General features: G+C 38.0%; 1 protein-coding gene across 2 annotated transcripts in view; it reads right to left on the bottom strand.

The window, feature by feature from the left end:
- The window catches only part of EYS (EGF-like photoreceptor maintenance factor), a 1786799-nt gene that overhangs the window by 15150 nt on the left and 1754705 nt on the right, over positions 1-16944 (bottom strand). The window contains exon 39 of one of the 2 annotated variants that reach the window (XM_078001263.1): positions 8783-8845. The exons of the other annotated variant lie outside the window; for it this stretch is intronic. Coding sequence (XP_077857389.1) covers positions 8783-8845 — 63 coding nt within the window. The remainder of the gene's footprint in view (positions 1-8782; positions 8846-16944) is intronic. 2 annotated transcript variants of the gene reach the window in all.

Here is a 16944-nt window from a genome sequence, read left to right as displayed (position 1 = left end):
GTTTAGATTCTTTTTTTTCTTTTTGCATGTGGATGTCCATTTCTTCTAGCATCATTTGTCAAAAAGATTATGCTTTCCACATTTTCTTCTACCTCTTTTGTCAAAGATCAGTTGATTTTATTTTGTGGCATAATATTTTACAAAATGGATATACGATGATTTCCTGAGCAGTTCCCTCATTGAAGGGTAAGTAGGCTATTTTCAGTTGTATTCCATTACTCCTGGTTTCCCACCCTATCTCTCTAGCTTCATAAGCCCCTGTCTTACACATTTTATAATTCCTCAGGGCTTTCCGTAGCCTGTCTCTCTTCTTTTCTTTCCATTAGTGACCTCTCATCTAATTCCGTGACTTTAAGAAATACCTGTACATACGATAACTCCTTCAAAATTTACGTCTCTCTAAACCTCTTCTCTTAGCTTCAGTTTTATATAGTCATCTCTCTTATTATTTGTTTTGGCCATCTCAGTTATATCGAACTTAACATGTTTGAAGTTGTACTGCTGAAAGATACTCTTCCCTCAGCCTTCCTCAGATCAGCAAATGGTCCCACCACCCATTCAAAGCCCCATATAGAAACTTGTTAATCAATTTGATTGTGCTCTTTCCAAAATTCCCTTTACTTTTCCCAATATAATGCATTAATAGATTATAGCTGCATGATATATTTCTTATTTGCCCCATCTTTCCATTACCACTGCCACCATCCAAGTTGACGTCAGTATCAACTCTTGATTAGATCATTGCAATATACTCCTCATTGATCTTTTACTTTTTGTCTTTATCTCTTCACATCCATTTTATATATCTGCCAGAGAAACCTTTTGAAAACATCAATTAATTGCCTTCTTTAAGCCCTTCAGCGATTTTACTTAGAATAAAATGCAGATTCTTTATCATAACCTCTGAAGCTTTGCATGATTTGGCCTCCTGTTAAATTCCCAACATTATCCCACCTTCATGCACCATTGTGCATATGATGCACTGCATAACCCCAAGGGGAAGTCATCACATTGTAATTTATGTGGATAGTGTTGCCTGGAGATGTTCAATGAACAACCTACATGAAAATATGATGATGCTGTCTGTACACTTTCCTCCTGTTCTTTAAACTTCAGATGCACTGGCTTTTACTACTGGATTTGTCATAGTTTGATTATCTTAGATTAACTATACCACAGTTTACTTAACCACTGCCATGTTGCCATGTTTTGAGTTGCTTAAAATTATTTTGTTACCGTCTGGGGCATGGTGGCTCACGCCTGTAATCTCAGCACTTTGGGAGGGCAAGGTGGGTGGATCACGAGGTCAAGAGATTGAGACCAACTTGGCCAACATGATGAAACGCTGTCTCTACTAAAAATACAAAAAATTAGTTGGGCATGGTGGTGCGCACTTGTAGCCCCAGCTACTCGGGAGGCTGAGACAGGAGGATCACTTGAACTCAGGAGGCAGAGGTTGCAGTGAGTTGAGATTGCTGCGCCACTGCACTCCAGCCTGGTGACAGAGCAAGACTCCGTTTCAAAAAAAAAAAAAAATATTTTGTTATTACTAATACTGATAAAATAAACATACTTGATTATATCTCCTTGTAAACATGAGAGAGAGTTTCTCATGTGCAAACCTGAGAAATGGAATCGCAATGTGATGGTCTGTGTTCATTTTTAGAGTTAATAGATGCCACCAAACTACCCTCTAAAGTGTCCACATTAATTTATACTCCAACCAGCAGAGGATGACAGAATATCCTTATGTATATCCTCAATCACACTCGAGATTATTAAAATTTTAAGTTTTTAGCAATCATAATGATTCCATTTTATTTTAATTTGCATTTTGCTGATTACAAGTGAAGTTGAGTTTCTCATGTGAGTATTGGCCATTTGTGTTTTTCTGTGACTTTTTTGTTTATGTCTGTTGTATGTTTTTAAATTCAATTTGCATTTTCTAATAATAATACATATTCAAAATATTGGTGCAAGATGTCATTTCAAAAAGGTACATTTTTACTTAGCAGACTTCAAGGATAAACTAGAACAGGAAAAATGACTATGCTTAATGTGACTTAAATGTTTATTTTATAGGTTAAAATAAAGTCAAGAGAAAAATTGAGGTGGACATACCAATGATTAGTCATTGAGCTATGCCCAATTATTTCTTTTATGTCCATCAACTCCTAAAAATGATCACTTTGTGGTGAAAATATTTCACATGTATTTTGAAACCATAAATTATTATTTCCTGATTGGCTATCCATCTTCTAAATTTAGTGACCATTGGCAACTCCCCCTATTTCACCATAGGCAAAGGTTTGTGCCAACACGTTCACTAGGTTCATAGAAGTTGAATTAAAGTATTTTGGCTGCCTGTCTGGGACATAACAGTAAAACAAACAAAAATTCTTTGTGCTGTCATCCTTGTGGGTGGAAATAGTAAACTAAACATATGTTGGTAAACTAAATATATGATACATGTTTAAATAGTGAATATATGTTGATACATCTTAGAAAAACAGGGAAAGGAGAAAGGCATGTGTGCATGTGGGGGCAGGAAAAGCATTATGAGGAAGGTGGTTTTGAATAAACACCTCAAGGAGGTAAAGAATTGAGCCAAGTGGGTCTTTGAGGAGAGAGGGAATACTGAACCCTAGGGTGATAGGGTTCCTACCATGATTAAAGAACAGGAAGGAGGGCAGTGTGACTGGATGAATGTTAAGGAAGGGGAGAGTTTTAATAGACAAGGTCAGAGAGGTTATGGGGGCCAGATCACATTATCAAAGACCGGGAAGGTTCTGAGACTTTTACCTACTGGCTATCTAACTTATTAGCTTGCAACTTCTTTCCTTTTTAATTTCAACTTGTATTTTAGGTCCAGGGGTACATATGCAAGTTTGTTACATGGGTAAAGTGCATGATGCTGAGGTTTGGGGTACAATTGATCCCATCACCCAAGTAGTGAGCATAGTACCCAATAGGTAGTTTTTCAGTCCTTGTCGCCCTCCCTCCCTACCCCCTCTAGTAGACCCCAGTGCCTATTGTTCCCATCTTTATATCTATTTGTACTCAGTGTTTAGCGCCTACTTATGAGAACAGGTGGTATTTAGTTTTCTGCTGCTGTGTTAATTTGCTTAGGATAATGGCCTCCAGCTGTATCCATGTGCTTGCAGCATTTTCAATGATGATAGTAAGAGATGTGAAACTCCGGAGATAAAGGACAGTTTATTACAGCATTAGCAGTAGCCAAGGTATCAGCATTTTTGAGTCAATTCTAGGAACCTCAGTTCTCTCACGGACCATGTTATAAATATGCAGTGGGTTGCTTGGGGAGGAAGTCTGAGGTTAGAGATCCAAATATTTTTGTAATGGGTAGTGAGCATCCTTGCTTTTTGCTCCAAATGAAGACAGTATCTCCATCTTATAAGGCAGTAAGCAAACTGTCTGATTACTCCAAAGGAAGACATTATTCCTGTCTTCCAAGAATATTTTCTACACAAACACACTTGATAACCAATAACAAAAACAGCCAGTACCTTTAATCAGCAGATGGAGGCCATTATCCTAAGCGAATTAACACAGAAACAGAAAACCAAATACTGTGTGTTCTCATAAGTGGGAGCTAAACATTGGATACACATGGACATAAAGATGTGAACAATTGACACTGGGGACTACAAAATCGGGGAGAGGCAGATGGGAGTAAGGGTTGAAAAACTATATTGAGTACTATGCTCACTACCTGGGTGACTGGTTCAGTTGTGCCTTAAACCTTAGAATCATGCAGCACACTCTTGTAACAAACCTGCACGTGTACCTCCTGAATCTAAAAAGTTGAAAAAAAAAAAAGTGTAGAAACATGACAGGCCAATAGAAAATTGTCTCTCTACACATGGCTATTATATCCATCGAGACTGTCTTATAAGAATGAGATGGGAAGTCACTGGAAAGCTTTGAGCAGAGGAGTGTCATCATCAGATGGAAGTTAAACAATATCGTTTTGATTGCTGCACTGAGAACAGAGTGATGAATGCAAATGTGGGAACAGGGCACTCCCTATCAAGAGGTTATTACTATAATACTGGTAAGAGGTGATGGTGGCTTGTATCAGAGAAGTAGCAGTAGAGGTAGTGAAAAGTGGTCATATTTCAAATATATTTTGAAAAATTGAAAGATCATATGTAGGTAAGAAAGAAGAAGGAGAAGAATCAAGGGTAACTATGGGGGTTTTGTCCTGAGAAACTGGACGGATAATGTCATTAACTGAAATAGGGAAGACTGTGGGAGAAGTCAGATATTTTGGAGAAGATGGGGAGCTCAGGTAGGACACGTTTGAGATGTTTTTAAAATGTTCAAGGTGGTGGTTTAGTAGGCTGATGTATGATCTGGAATTTAGTAACTAATAGATCAAGCAACAGAGATTGGTAAGGAATTTAGGAGATTTAAACAACACAATCAGCAAGTTTGATATCATGGACATATAGGACATAGCATTTGACCTTCCCAATATACATTCTTGTCAAAAACACATAAAATGTGTACAAATATTTCCTAAATACTGAGCCATAAAACAAGTCTCAGAAATACAAAAGAATTGGTATTATGTATACATTTACAGACTTGCTCACAGCTATGATTCAGAGGAAAAACATGCTCACTCTGCCTGTGCATCAGTAGCAGGTAGCACACCTTACATTGCTCAGTTTAAACTGTACCTTTGAGCCTTGTTTTGGTTTGGTTTCTCAGTCTGCACCACGTTTGCTGTGTCTGAGTTTACTTTTGAGTTGCTTTAAAAAATCATTTTGTGCAATAGAAATAATGGTGGTTTGAGTGTTGAAGGTGCTTATAAGAGGTAATAACGGAAATATAATTTTTAATAACTCACTTTGAAACAATTTTGAACTTACAGAAAAGTTGTCATAACAAAAAGAACTCCTTTATCTCTTTCACCGAGACTCTCCAATTGTTCCTATTTTATTGCATTTTCTCATCTTTTTCTTTGTTTTTCTTTTTCTCAGTTCCCATCTCTGTCTTCCTATGTCTCTGTCTCTGTCACACATACACACACACACACACACACACACACACCCTATTTATTATTAGACCTTTTTCCCAACCTACAAAAACAAGCTAAAATGCAGTGTCCTACAACTTCTAACCATTCCAGTCAATGTTTCCTGTAAACAAGGATATTTTCCTATATAATTAGCACTCAAACCTCCAAATCAGGAAGTCAACATTGATATATCACTACAATCCAACAATCCAATCCATAGGCATGATTCACGTTTCAACTGTTCCAACAAGGATTCTTTTTCCTTTCTCGTCCAGGATGCCCTTCAGGAATGTGTTACGTTTAGTTGTCGTGTCTCTTCATATTTCTTCAATCTGGAACAGTTCCTCTTACTGTTTTTCCATATTCTTGACAGTTTTTAAAAGGCTTTACATCCTGTAGAATGACCCTCAACTTAGCTCTATCTGGTGTGTCTGCATGATCGATTCAAACCATGTAATCTTTGTAGAAATCATGTGCACATCAAGAGCTACATAATGTAGACCCATATCACTAAGGTTAATATTAAACTTGATCATCAAACAGATGATCAAATATACAAATAGAAGCAATATTTGGATTTGCCAGGTTTCTTCACTTTAAATTCTCCATTTTCCCTTGTAATTCATTTCTATGTCAGGCAAAAGTATTCAAAAATTACATCAATATCCTGATCCTCAGCTAATCTCCACCCACTAGCAGCATTAACTTTCATCAATGACTCCAGGAATTAAGTACCTTTTTGAGATGGTTGCTACATACTGATTATCTACTTACAACATTCATTTTATGTTTGTTAGCTGGAATTCCGCTAATAAATAAATGTATAGAAGATCTTTCTTTTTCTCATCCTCCTTCATTTCCTCTTTCATTTTTCCCTGCCTCTCTCCTTCCTCCCCTCCTTTCTATCAGTATGGTATCATTATTTTTATTCAATGGATTGTAATCTGTTATTATCATAATTGTTTTGTTTATAAAATTCTCCCTGATTTGGCCAGCTAGAGCCCCTTCAAGCTGATTCCTGTGTCCTTCTGTCTCAGGTTATTTTTCTAGAAGCAGACTCTGGGATGGAACTTAGTGTATGGGAGGTTTATTGGAGAGTGTGCTTGGAAGCAACATGTGTGTGAGGGAGAAGAAAGCAAGAGGGAGAAGTTGGCAGCTGATTTCACAGGGAGCTCTGGAGCTCCCTGGAACTCTTTAGAGTCATTTCAAATTGAAGCAAAGGGCCAGGCCTTTGGGGCACCCCTCTCTTCCTGTCATCTTCTCTTTAAACAGTTATTGGATTCAAGCTGTCACTAGTGAGGTGGTGTAACCTGGGACAAGGCAGCTCTCTTCAGTCCTGGTGAGGGATTTACCTTTGAACTCTCTGTTGGCAATATTTCCAATAGTTGAGGAAGTGAGTACCTCCATTTAGAAAGGGATGGGTGCAGATCTGCATTATGTACCATAACATCCACTTCAAGGAAAATTCAACATTGACCTTGGTACTATTTTACTTTATGAATTAGAAAGTAAACTTATTCCCCCCACCCCCGGCCCCTGAGATGGAGTCTTGCTCTGTTGTCCAGGCTGGAGTGCAGTAGTGCGATCTTGGCTCACTGTAACCTCTACACCTTGAGTTCAAGCAATTCTCCTGCTTCAGCCTCCTGAGTAGCTGGGATTACAGGTGCATGCCACCACACCCAGCTATTTATTTTTATTTTTATATTTTTAGTAGAGACGGGGTTTTGCCATGTTAGCCAGGCTGGTCTTGAACTCCTGACCTCTTAATCCACCTGCCTCAGCCTCCCAAAGTGCTGGGATTACAGGTGTGAGCCACCATGCCTGGCAGAAACTATTGATTTTCTTATTTATAACACTTAAGATTACATGAAAATTTTCAGCACTTTTGGAACCACAAAAATTCCAGAAAGATAATGTGTGTAACCAAGTGTAGTCCTAATTAGATTAAAATGCTATATTCCAGATGTTAATTAAGACCCTGATATGGCTTGGCTGTGTCCCTACCCAAATCTCATCTTGAATTCCACATGTTATGGGAGGAACCGAGTGGGAGGTGATTGAGTCCTGGGGGCAGGTCTTTCCTGTGCTGTTCTGATAGTGAATAAGTCTCACGAGATCTGATGGTTTTACAATGGGAGTTTCCCTGCACAAGCTCTCTTTGCCTTCCACCATCCATGTAAGATGTAACTTGCTCCTTGCCTTCTGCCATGAGTGTGAGGCCTCTCCAGCCACGTGGAATTGTAAGTCCATTAAACCTCTTTTTCCTTCCAGTTTTAGGTATGTCTTTATCAGCAGCATGAAAATGGACTAATACAGATCCTGACTTTTGTTTCCAAAACACTTTGCTTGAAGAGCTGAATATAAGTTGGCACCTCCCATTTCTCTCACCTGCTTTGAAATTCTTATAATAAAGCTATGTGTTCAAGAATTTCAATGTCCCATGTTCCTAGATAAGGGATGGATCTATTTTAAAGATGAGATAGGTGAAGAACTATTTACAATGGATTGTATGTTTTGAAACAATGCATAGATAGTTGATACTTTTATTGTTGAGTTATGTGCATTAGGCTTTTACAGCTTGAATACTGAAAATTCTGATGCCTTTTGGGTGTGAATGGGTCTGCCTCTAGAAACAGAGGCCACAAATAGGACTTCACGGAAGCCACAAATAGGATTCAAAGGACTCTGATTAAGTAAGTAGCATCTGTCATCATTAAATTAGCTTCTCAACATATCCTCTGTTGTTCATTTTGAGGTAGAATTTGGGAAAGGTCCAGGGTTTTCAGTGACTCATACCAAGTTTTTCTGGCAGTGAATCATCTTTGGGAGACTTTAGAAATCCATATAGGTTAACTAAGAAGAAAACGCCACTACTGCTCTTCTTGGATAACTGATGTACTGAGTTCTGGCCAATAGCTTCAGGGATGGTCAGTGTAAGGGGCTGTTTCAGAAGGGTTAGTAATTAGTTTTCTGAGAGGAATAATAACGAATAATTCAAGTTACTTCTAAATTACACAAACTTCACTCATGATCACCACTTTTATGGTCTTTATTATAAATAGAATCCCTCAGAGAAATTAATAATATTTATATTTACTCCTGTTTAACAACTGCAGCATTAACTGGCCAATACCATCTAGTAAAAAAGAAAATAGAATAGACTGTTTAGTGAAGCAGAAACACTTGGATTGCAATGAAATACCATCTGATTTATGAAATCCATAGATTTCTAAAACAATATTTTGAGTAAAGATATTATGTCTTCTCAAAACACTTAAGGATAAATGATACGGAATATCAAAGGAAGATGTTTTTAATATGAGCGAAAGATTGCTTCAGGGAGAGCACAGACTGGCATAATATCAAAGATCAAGAAAAGGATTCAAGGATTTGTCGTAATTTATTGAAAAGGCTGAACTTGATAGGAGTCACCCAGGAAGTAGCTTGATTTTCCCCTGTGATTCCCCTTTGGATATGTCTGTGAGATCTTCCATTCTTATCCTTGATGATACTTGGGTGAATTTGTTAGATCTTTTGTCATTTTCAGGTTTCAGTGAAATGTTCCTATTTGCAGGTAGTAAGAGACCCCATTCAATCTGAATCAAACTGCCAACATTTCACCTAATTATAAGCTTCAATCCTTTCTCCACAGCTCTTCTGACAAATTTGGAAAGCTGTACTAGGGTAGTCCAGGTAGTTGTATGTTTTTGTTTTGCTGTTTGTACTGGTCCTTACCCTCCTTCTTCACTTTCCATTCTGCTGGTTTTGGCTTTTCCAAGATCACAGTGAGGATAAGTGCTAAGAAGACAAGAGAAGGGTCTTTTTTGTCTACTGCTATTTGTAGCTCTTTATCAGCTGTCTAATATCTTCTGTCATGGCAGACACTCTTGGATCTTTGAAATCTCTTTAACTCTTCACTTGTACATCTGTCCTGCAGTTCTTGACAAGCCTGATGCTTCTTGCCAGACCCTTTATGAATCCAAATCAACTTTTGCCCTTGTGGGAGGCCTCCAACACATTTCCTCTTGAGACAACTTACCTTTCTGGTCAAGGTTCTTTTAAGGTGACTCATGCCTGCTTATCTTGGCCATGGTTCTTGCCCTTCTGTGGAATGGCACCTCTGCTCCCCAGCTGCTATGCCTCTGGCCTTGCTATTAGGGAAAGCTACAGCCGGCCTCTTGGCTTTAAGCTACTTTGGATGTGGGTCAGGAACTGGTCTTAAGTCTTCTGTCACTCCAGGGACATAGGTCTGACTCTGAGATCTTGTTCTCTCATGCTCCACTCCTGTTTCACAGCCAAACTCAGCTCAGCAGAAATTGACACCCCAGGAAGGAAATCTTAGGCTTTCCTTGTGGCAAGAGCCTTTACTTTCTTTGAGTACATTTTGATTCCTTTGCCACTCATTTTTTGGGTACATCCTAACCCCTCTTCCTATGCCAATAATGCTCTTCAAGAAAACCCAAAAAACAACCCTTTTTTCAGAACCAATTCTCTTAGATCCTACCCCTACCCCATAATATAGACTGGGAGCAAATGATGGACCAGTAGTACTATCTCTTGGCATACTCTATATGGATCATCTATCAGCTCTTTTCACTCAGCATAATGCCCTTGAGATCCTGATTCAATACATGCTTGATTCAATAGTTTGTGTCTTTTTATTTCTGAGCAGTATTCCATGCGATAATTCTATAAGATTTGTTTAACCATTCATCCATTGAAGGACATTTGTGTAGTTTTTAGGATTTGCTATTATAATAACTCTGCTGAGACCATTTGTGCATGTGATTTTATGTGGACATAAGTTTTCTTTCTTTCTTTCTTTTTTTTTTTTTTTTTTTTTTGGTATAAATGTCCAGCAGTGTGATTGCAGGGTTGTATGGTTAATGTATGTTTTGTTTTATAAGAAACTGCCATACTTTTTTCTATAGTGGCTATACCATCTTATATTCTCACCAACAATGTGTGAGGGATCTAGTTTCTCTATATCCCTGCCAGCATTGGCATTGTCATTATTTTTTAATTTTAGTTGTTCCAGTGGATGCATAGTGATATCTCATCATTCATGAACTGTTTTTAGACTTGTGGGTATACATTATACTTATTATTAGCTTTGAGGCCTCAGCCTGAACTTTTAGACAAGAAAAATTTAATATCTCATTGCACAGTGATTCAGACAACCTCTGACTTAAGCTAAGATTTTCCAGGAAGGAATTAGAATTCTAATTAGAATTCAAATAATAGTTTGGCAGGCGTATCAGCTTGCACCTAAGTTATATCTTCTGATGTGTTTTATATTTGTTGGGCATGTCTGGTAGAATGGTGATGTCTGCCAGAAATCTATTTACATTTAAGACTTAGAAGTTTCCTAGGAGATTACTTATATCAAAGAAAGAGTTTTGCAGACAGGTTTGCCTAGTAACCAAGCATCCAAGTTGTCAGATAGAAGGGCAGGGCAATTTTTGTGAGCTACATGATATTTGCCAGTTAGATTGGTTTGCTAATTTTATGCACAGTTTTTCTCCCAAGTTATCCCTAGATTCAGCATAGGAAAGTAGAGGAGACCACAATTAAAGATATTAGAAAAGTTATTCTTACTAAGATTCTGGGAGACATTGAGTTTAAAGAACTGTTTGAGTATTCTTCAATCACATTATAAAAAGGAAGAGAAATCTCCACACTTCTGCCAAAAACAGACAAACAGACAAACAAACAGTTGAACTCTGGCACTTTGATGTCTCTAGCAGTAATGGGTAAGGTCCCTGACAGGAGGGTTGTCTGGAGCCACCAGGTTGCAATTTGAGGCAGCAGTAGTGAGGGAAATGGTATGTGCAGATTTGTAGATGATACGAGGCAGCATCTTTTGTGACATATTTTCTCATTTTAGATTTTGAAAATAGTAAAGTATTCCCCCAAAATACACACCAAATAATGAACTATAAAAATACTTGGATTATAAATATACTTTAGTGGCTTCTGTTTTCTTTTCATGATAATGTATTTTTTCTCGTGCATACTCCATATCTTGCTTATGTTCAAGCATAGTTTAATTTTTAATTCATCAGTTAAGCTGTCTTTGAGTTACCATGATACAGGGCATAAATCATTATTTTTTACACCAAGTGCATTTTAAGAAGGAAAAGGATACTGTTTTATCTTCTTTCTTGCTGCTTTAATGAGGATGGAGGGATAAATGACAGGCTGGTACATTAAATGTACTACTATGGAAGGACCTTTTTCTTTATCAGTGTCCCTTCCCCACCTTTAAAATCACCAATCAGGGTCTAGCAGTATCTGCTCCTCAAAACTTGGGGCCACATGATGGTGTTCCCACTTGCAATGTCTTCTCATAGCACTTTTAACTTTTTTCTGTAGTTTTTAATGCTTTATGTAATACCTATCAGAAGGGCTTCCTTTTTTTTTTTTTTTTTTTTTTTTTTTTTGGTGAGACAGAGTTCTGCTCTGTCACCCAGTCACCCAAGCTGGAGTTCAGTGGCGCGATCTTGGCTCACAGCAACCTCTGCCTCCGGGGTTCAAGCGATTCTCCTGCCTCAGCCTCCCAAGTAGCTGGGATTACAGGTGCCCATCACCACACCTGGCTAATTTTTGTATTTTTAGTAGAGACAGGGTTTCCCCATGGTGGCTAAGCTGGTCTTGAACTCCTGATCTCAGGTGATTCGCTCACCTTGGCCTCCCAAAATGCTGGGATTACAGGCATGAGCCACTGCGCCTGGCCAGATGGGCTTCTTTTAAAATAAATCCAATAGTTGACTTTTGTTTCCAGCAGTGTAGTAGATTAGATAACATGATTTACCCTCTTACCCATCATGAAAACTACCAAAATGTTGGATAAATTATTCGAAAACATCTTTTCCAACAAATTGATGACCTGGCAAGAAAAAAGAATATTCAGATGCCAAAAAAGGTGAAAAAAAAAATAGAAGCTAAATAGATAAGTAGAATGATAAAGCCAGGTTTTTCCTCGAGCATATTTGCCAAATCTGCTAAATCCAAAGTTTAATCTTCAACTGTTTGAGGACATGTGGACAAGAGAGAAGCCTAGAAATTGCTTAATGTGTAAAACGAGGCTCTCCACCAAAAAACTGGAACCCTAAAGATACACTCAGTGAAAGGGTGAATTAGAAATAAATCACCATTATTGCCACAGACACACAGGAAGAATGCTATGTTAATATGAAGGCAGAGATTGGAGTGATGCACCTATAGGCAAGGGAAAGTCTGGAGTTACCAAAAGCGGAAAGAAGCAAAAAAGAAACTGCCTCTAGAGGCTTCTAAGGAACATGGCCCTGCCAGCACCTTGAATTCAGACTTCTGGCCTCCAGAAACTGTGAGGCAATAATTTTTTTGTTGTTTTAAGCTATATGTTTGTTATGTCCACCCCTAGGGAACTAACAAGATCTAACCAGAGTTCCAGAGAAGAGAAAAGTAAGAAAAAGAGAAAGGATAAACGAGAAAGATAAAATTGAAGAAATAAAGCTTCAGAATTGAGAATTTCCCAGAATAGCTGAAACAAACACAGTAATCCAATAAATTCAATAAATTCCAACAGGACTTTAAAAAAATGTCTATGTATAGACATATCTTAATGATTGTGGAATACCAAAAAGTAAGGATATTAAAAATAGCCAGAAGCCGGGTATGGCAGCTCACGCCTGTAATCCCAGCACTTTGGGAGGCTGAGGCTGATGGATCACCTGAGGTCAGGAGCTCAAGACCTGCCTGGCCAACATGGTGAAACCCTGTCTCTACTAAAAATACAAAAAATAGCCAGGCATGGTGGTGGGCACATGTCATCCCAGCTACTTGGGAGGCTGAGGCAGGAGAATCACTTGAACGTGGGAGGTGAAGGTTGCAGTGAGCCAAGATCACACCATTGCACTCTAGCCTGGGCAACAAGAGCAAAACTCTGTCTCAAAAAGAAAAAAAAAGCCAGAGAAAGGACACAATAATTAGACAGACAGTTGCAACAACTGAAATCAAGGGGACAATGAGATCTTCATGTGCTGTGAGAAAATAACTGTCAACACACTTTCACGGTCAAAAAACTCTTTCAAGTAAAAGAGCAAAATGCATATTCACATAAAGAGTAATAGATAATATGTCGCTAACAAACATTAAGGAAATTTTAAAGAATGTACTTCATACAGAAAGAAAGTGATTTAGATGGATGGTCTTATATTTTTGAAGAAACAAAGACCAAGATAGTTTAAAAATGTATATTATGGACTAAATATTTCTGTCTCCCCAAATATATATGTTGAAGCCCTAATCCCCAGTGTGACAATATTTGGATATAAGACTTTTACTGAAATAATTAAGGTTAAATGAGGTTGTGATGTTGGAGTTGTAATCCAATAGAATTAGTATCCTTATAAGAAGAAACACCACAGAGCATGCTCTCTCTCTGTGTGTACCATGGGAGGACACAGCTAGAGGCAGCTGTCTACAAGCCAGGAACAGAGCCCTTGCTGGAACCTAACCATTCTGGCACACCGCTCTTAGACTTCCAGCCTCCAGACTGTGAGAAATACATTTTTGTTGTTTGAGCCACCCAGTCTGTGGTATTTTGTTATGGCAGCCCAAGTGACAAATACAATGTAGTTGAATCTAAACAAATAATAGTGATTTGTAGGGTTGAGAAAGAAAATAAGATAGAAAGGAAACACACAACACAGTTGAGACAGGGCCTATTAGAATTAAAGGGATCATTGTATTGCTTTGGGGAGGATATAACAATTCTAAATTGTATGTATCTTACACCAAACTTTAAAAATGAACACATTTGCAAGAAGAGATAAACTAATCATTATAGTAGGAGATATATATATATATATATATATATATCTACCTACTCTCTCTATATAGTAGGATATATATATAAAAATATATTTTTTATTATACTTTAAGTTCGGGGTACATGTGTGGAACATGCAGGTTTGTTATACAGGTATACATGTGCCATGATGGTTTGCTGCACCCATCAACCTGTCACCCACATTAGGCATTTCTCCTTATACTATCCCTCCTCTAGCCTCCCACCACCTGACAGGCCCTGTTGTGTGATGTTCCCCACCCTGTGTCCCTTTATTCTTATTGTTCAGCTCCCACTCATGAGTGAGAACATGTGGCGTTTGGTTTTCTGTTCCTCTGTTAGTTTGCTGAGAATGATGGTTTACAGCTTCATCCATATCCCCGCAAAGGACATGAACTCATCCTTTTTTTATGGCTGCACAGTATTCCATGGTGTATATGTGCCACTTTTTTTAATCCAGGCTATCATTGATGGGCATTTGGGTTGGTTCCAAGTCTTTGTTGTGAACAGTGCTGCAATAAACATATGTGTGCGTGTTTCTTACAGTAGAATGATTTATAATCCTTCGGGTATATACCCAGTAATGGGATTGCTGGGTCAAATGGTATTTCCGATTCTAGATCCCTAAGGAATTGCCACACTGTCTTCCACAATTGTTGAACTAATTTTACATTCCCACCAGCAGTTTAAAAGCGTTCCTATTTCTTCACATCCTCTCCAGCATCTGTTGTTTCCTGGCTTTTTAATGATCGCCATTCTAACTGGCTTGAGATGGTATCTCATTGTGGTTTTGATCTGCATTTCTCTAATTACCAGTGATGATGAGCTTTTTTTCATACGTTTGTTGGCTGCATAAAATGTCTTCTTTTGAGAAGTATCTGTTCATCTCCTTTGCTCAGTTTTTGATGCGTTTGTTTTTCTTTTTCCTTATAAATTTGTCCAGGTTCCTTATAGATTCTAGATATTAGCCCTTTGTCAGATGGATAGTTTTCTCCCATTCTGTAGGTTGTCTATTCACTCTGATGATACTTTCTTTTGCCATGCAGAAGCTCTTTAGTTTAATTAGATCCCATTTGTCTATTTTGGCTTTTGTTGCCATTGCTTTTGGTGTTTTAGTCATAAAGTCTTTGTCCATGCCTATGTCCTGAATGGTATTGCTTAGGTTTTCCTCTAGGGTTTTTATGGTTTCAGGTTTTATATTTAAGTCTTTAATCCATCTTGAGTTAATTTTTGTATAAGGTGGAAGGAATGAGTCTAGTTTCAGTTTTCTGCATATGGCTGTCCAGTTTTCTCAACACCACTTGTTAAATAGGGAATCCTTTCCACATTTCTTGTTTTTGTCAGGTTTGTCAAAGATCAGATGGTTGTAGATGTGTGGCATTATTTCCGAGGCCTCTGTTCTGTTCCGTTGGTCTATATATCTGTTTTGGTACCAGTACCATGCTGTTTTTGTTACTGTAACCTTGTAGTCTAGTTTGAAGTCAGGTAGCGTGATGTCTCCAGTTTTGTTCTTTTTGCTTAGTGCTTAGGATTGTCTTGGCTATACGAGCTCTTTGTTGGTTCCATATGAAATTTAAAGTAGGTTTTTCCAATTCTGTGGAAGAAGTCAGTGGTAGCTTGATGGGGATAGCATTGAATCTATAAATTACTTTGGGCAGTATGGCCATTTTCATGATATTGATTCTTCCTATCCATGAACATGGAATGTTTTTCCATTTGTTTGTGTCCTCTCTTATTTCCTTGAGCAGTGGTTTGTAGTTCTCCTTGAAGAGGTCCTTCATATCCCTTGTAAATTGTATTCCTAGGTATTTTATTTTCTTTGCAGCAATTGTGAATAGGAGTTCACTCATGATTTGGCTGTTTGTCTGTTATTTGTGTGCAGGAATGCTTGTGAGTTTTGCACATTGATTTTGTATTTTGAGACTTTGCTGAAGTTGCTTATGAGCTTAAGGAGATTTTGGGCTGAGACGATGAGGTTTTCTAAATATAGAATCATGTCATCTGCAAATAGAGACAATTTGGCTTTATCTCTTCCTGTTTGAATACCCTTTATTTCTTTCTCTTGCCTGATTCCCCTGGGCCAGAACTTCCAATACTATGTTGAATGGGAGTGGTGAGAGAGGGCATTCTTGTCTTGTGCCAGTTTTCAAAGGGAATGCTTCCAGCTTTTGTCTTTTCAGTATGATATTGGCTGTGGGTTTGTCATAAATAGCTCTCATTATTTTGAGGTAGGTTCCATTGGTACCTAGTTTATTGAGAGTTTTTAGCATGAAGGGTTGTTGAATATTGTCAAAGGCCTTTTCTGCATCTATTGAGATAATCATGTGGTTTTTGTTATTGGTTCTGTTTATGTGATGGATTATGTTTATTGATTTGCATATGTTGAACCAGCCTTGCATTCCAGGGATGAAGCTGACTTGATCATGGTGGATATGTTTTTGATGTGCTGCTGGATTCAGTTTGCCAGTATTTTATTGAGGATTTTTGCATCGATGTTCATCAGGGATATTGGCCTAAAATTCTCTTTTTTGTGTGTGTCTCTGCCAGGCTTTGGTATCAGGATGATGCTGGCCTCATAAAATGAGTTATGAAGGAGGCCCTCTTTTTCTATTGATTGGAATAGTTTCAGAAGGAACGGTACCAGCTCCTCTTTGTCCCTGTAATAGAATTTGGCTGTGAATCTGTCTGGCCCTAGGCTGTTTTTGGTTGGTAGGCTATTAATTGTTGCCTCAATTTTAGAACTCATAATTGGTCTATTCATGGACTTAACTTCTTCCTGGTTTAGTCTTGGGAGGGTGTATGTGTTCAGGAATTCATCCATTTCTTCTAGATTTTCTAGTTTATCTGTGTAGAGGTGCTTATAGTATTCTCTGATAGTAGTTTGTATTTCTGTGGGATCAGTGGTGATATCGCCTTTATCATTTTTTTACTGTGTTTATTTGATTCTTCTCTTTTTTATTCTTAGCTGGCTAGCAGTTTATCTATTTTGTTAATCTTTTAAAAAAGTCAGCTCCTGGACTCATTGATTTGTTGAAGGGTTTTTTGTGTCTCTATCTCCTTCAGT

Source organism: Macaca mulatta, chromosome 4 (genome assembly GCF_049350105.2).
Source record: "Macaca mulatta isolate MMU2019108-1 chromosome 4, T2T-MMU8v2.0, whole genome shotgun sequence".
In the NCBI taxonomy this organism is placed as follows: Eukaryota; Metazoa; Chordata; class Mammalia; order Primates; family Cercopithecidae; genus Macaca; species Macaca mulatta.
The sequence above is the reverse complement of the archived record's forward strand: the minus strand, read 5'-3'. Positions and strand labels throughout refer to the sequence as shown.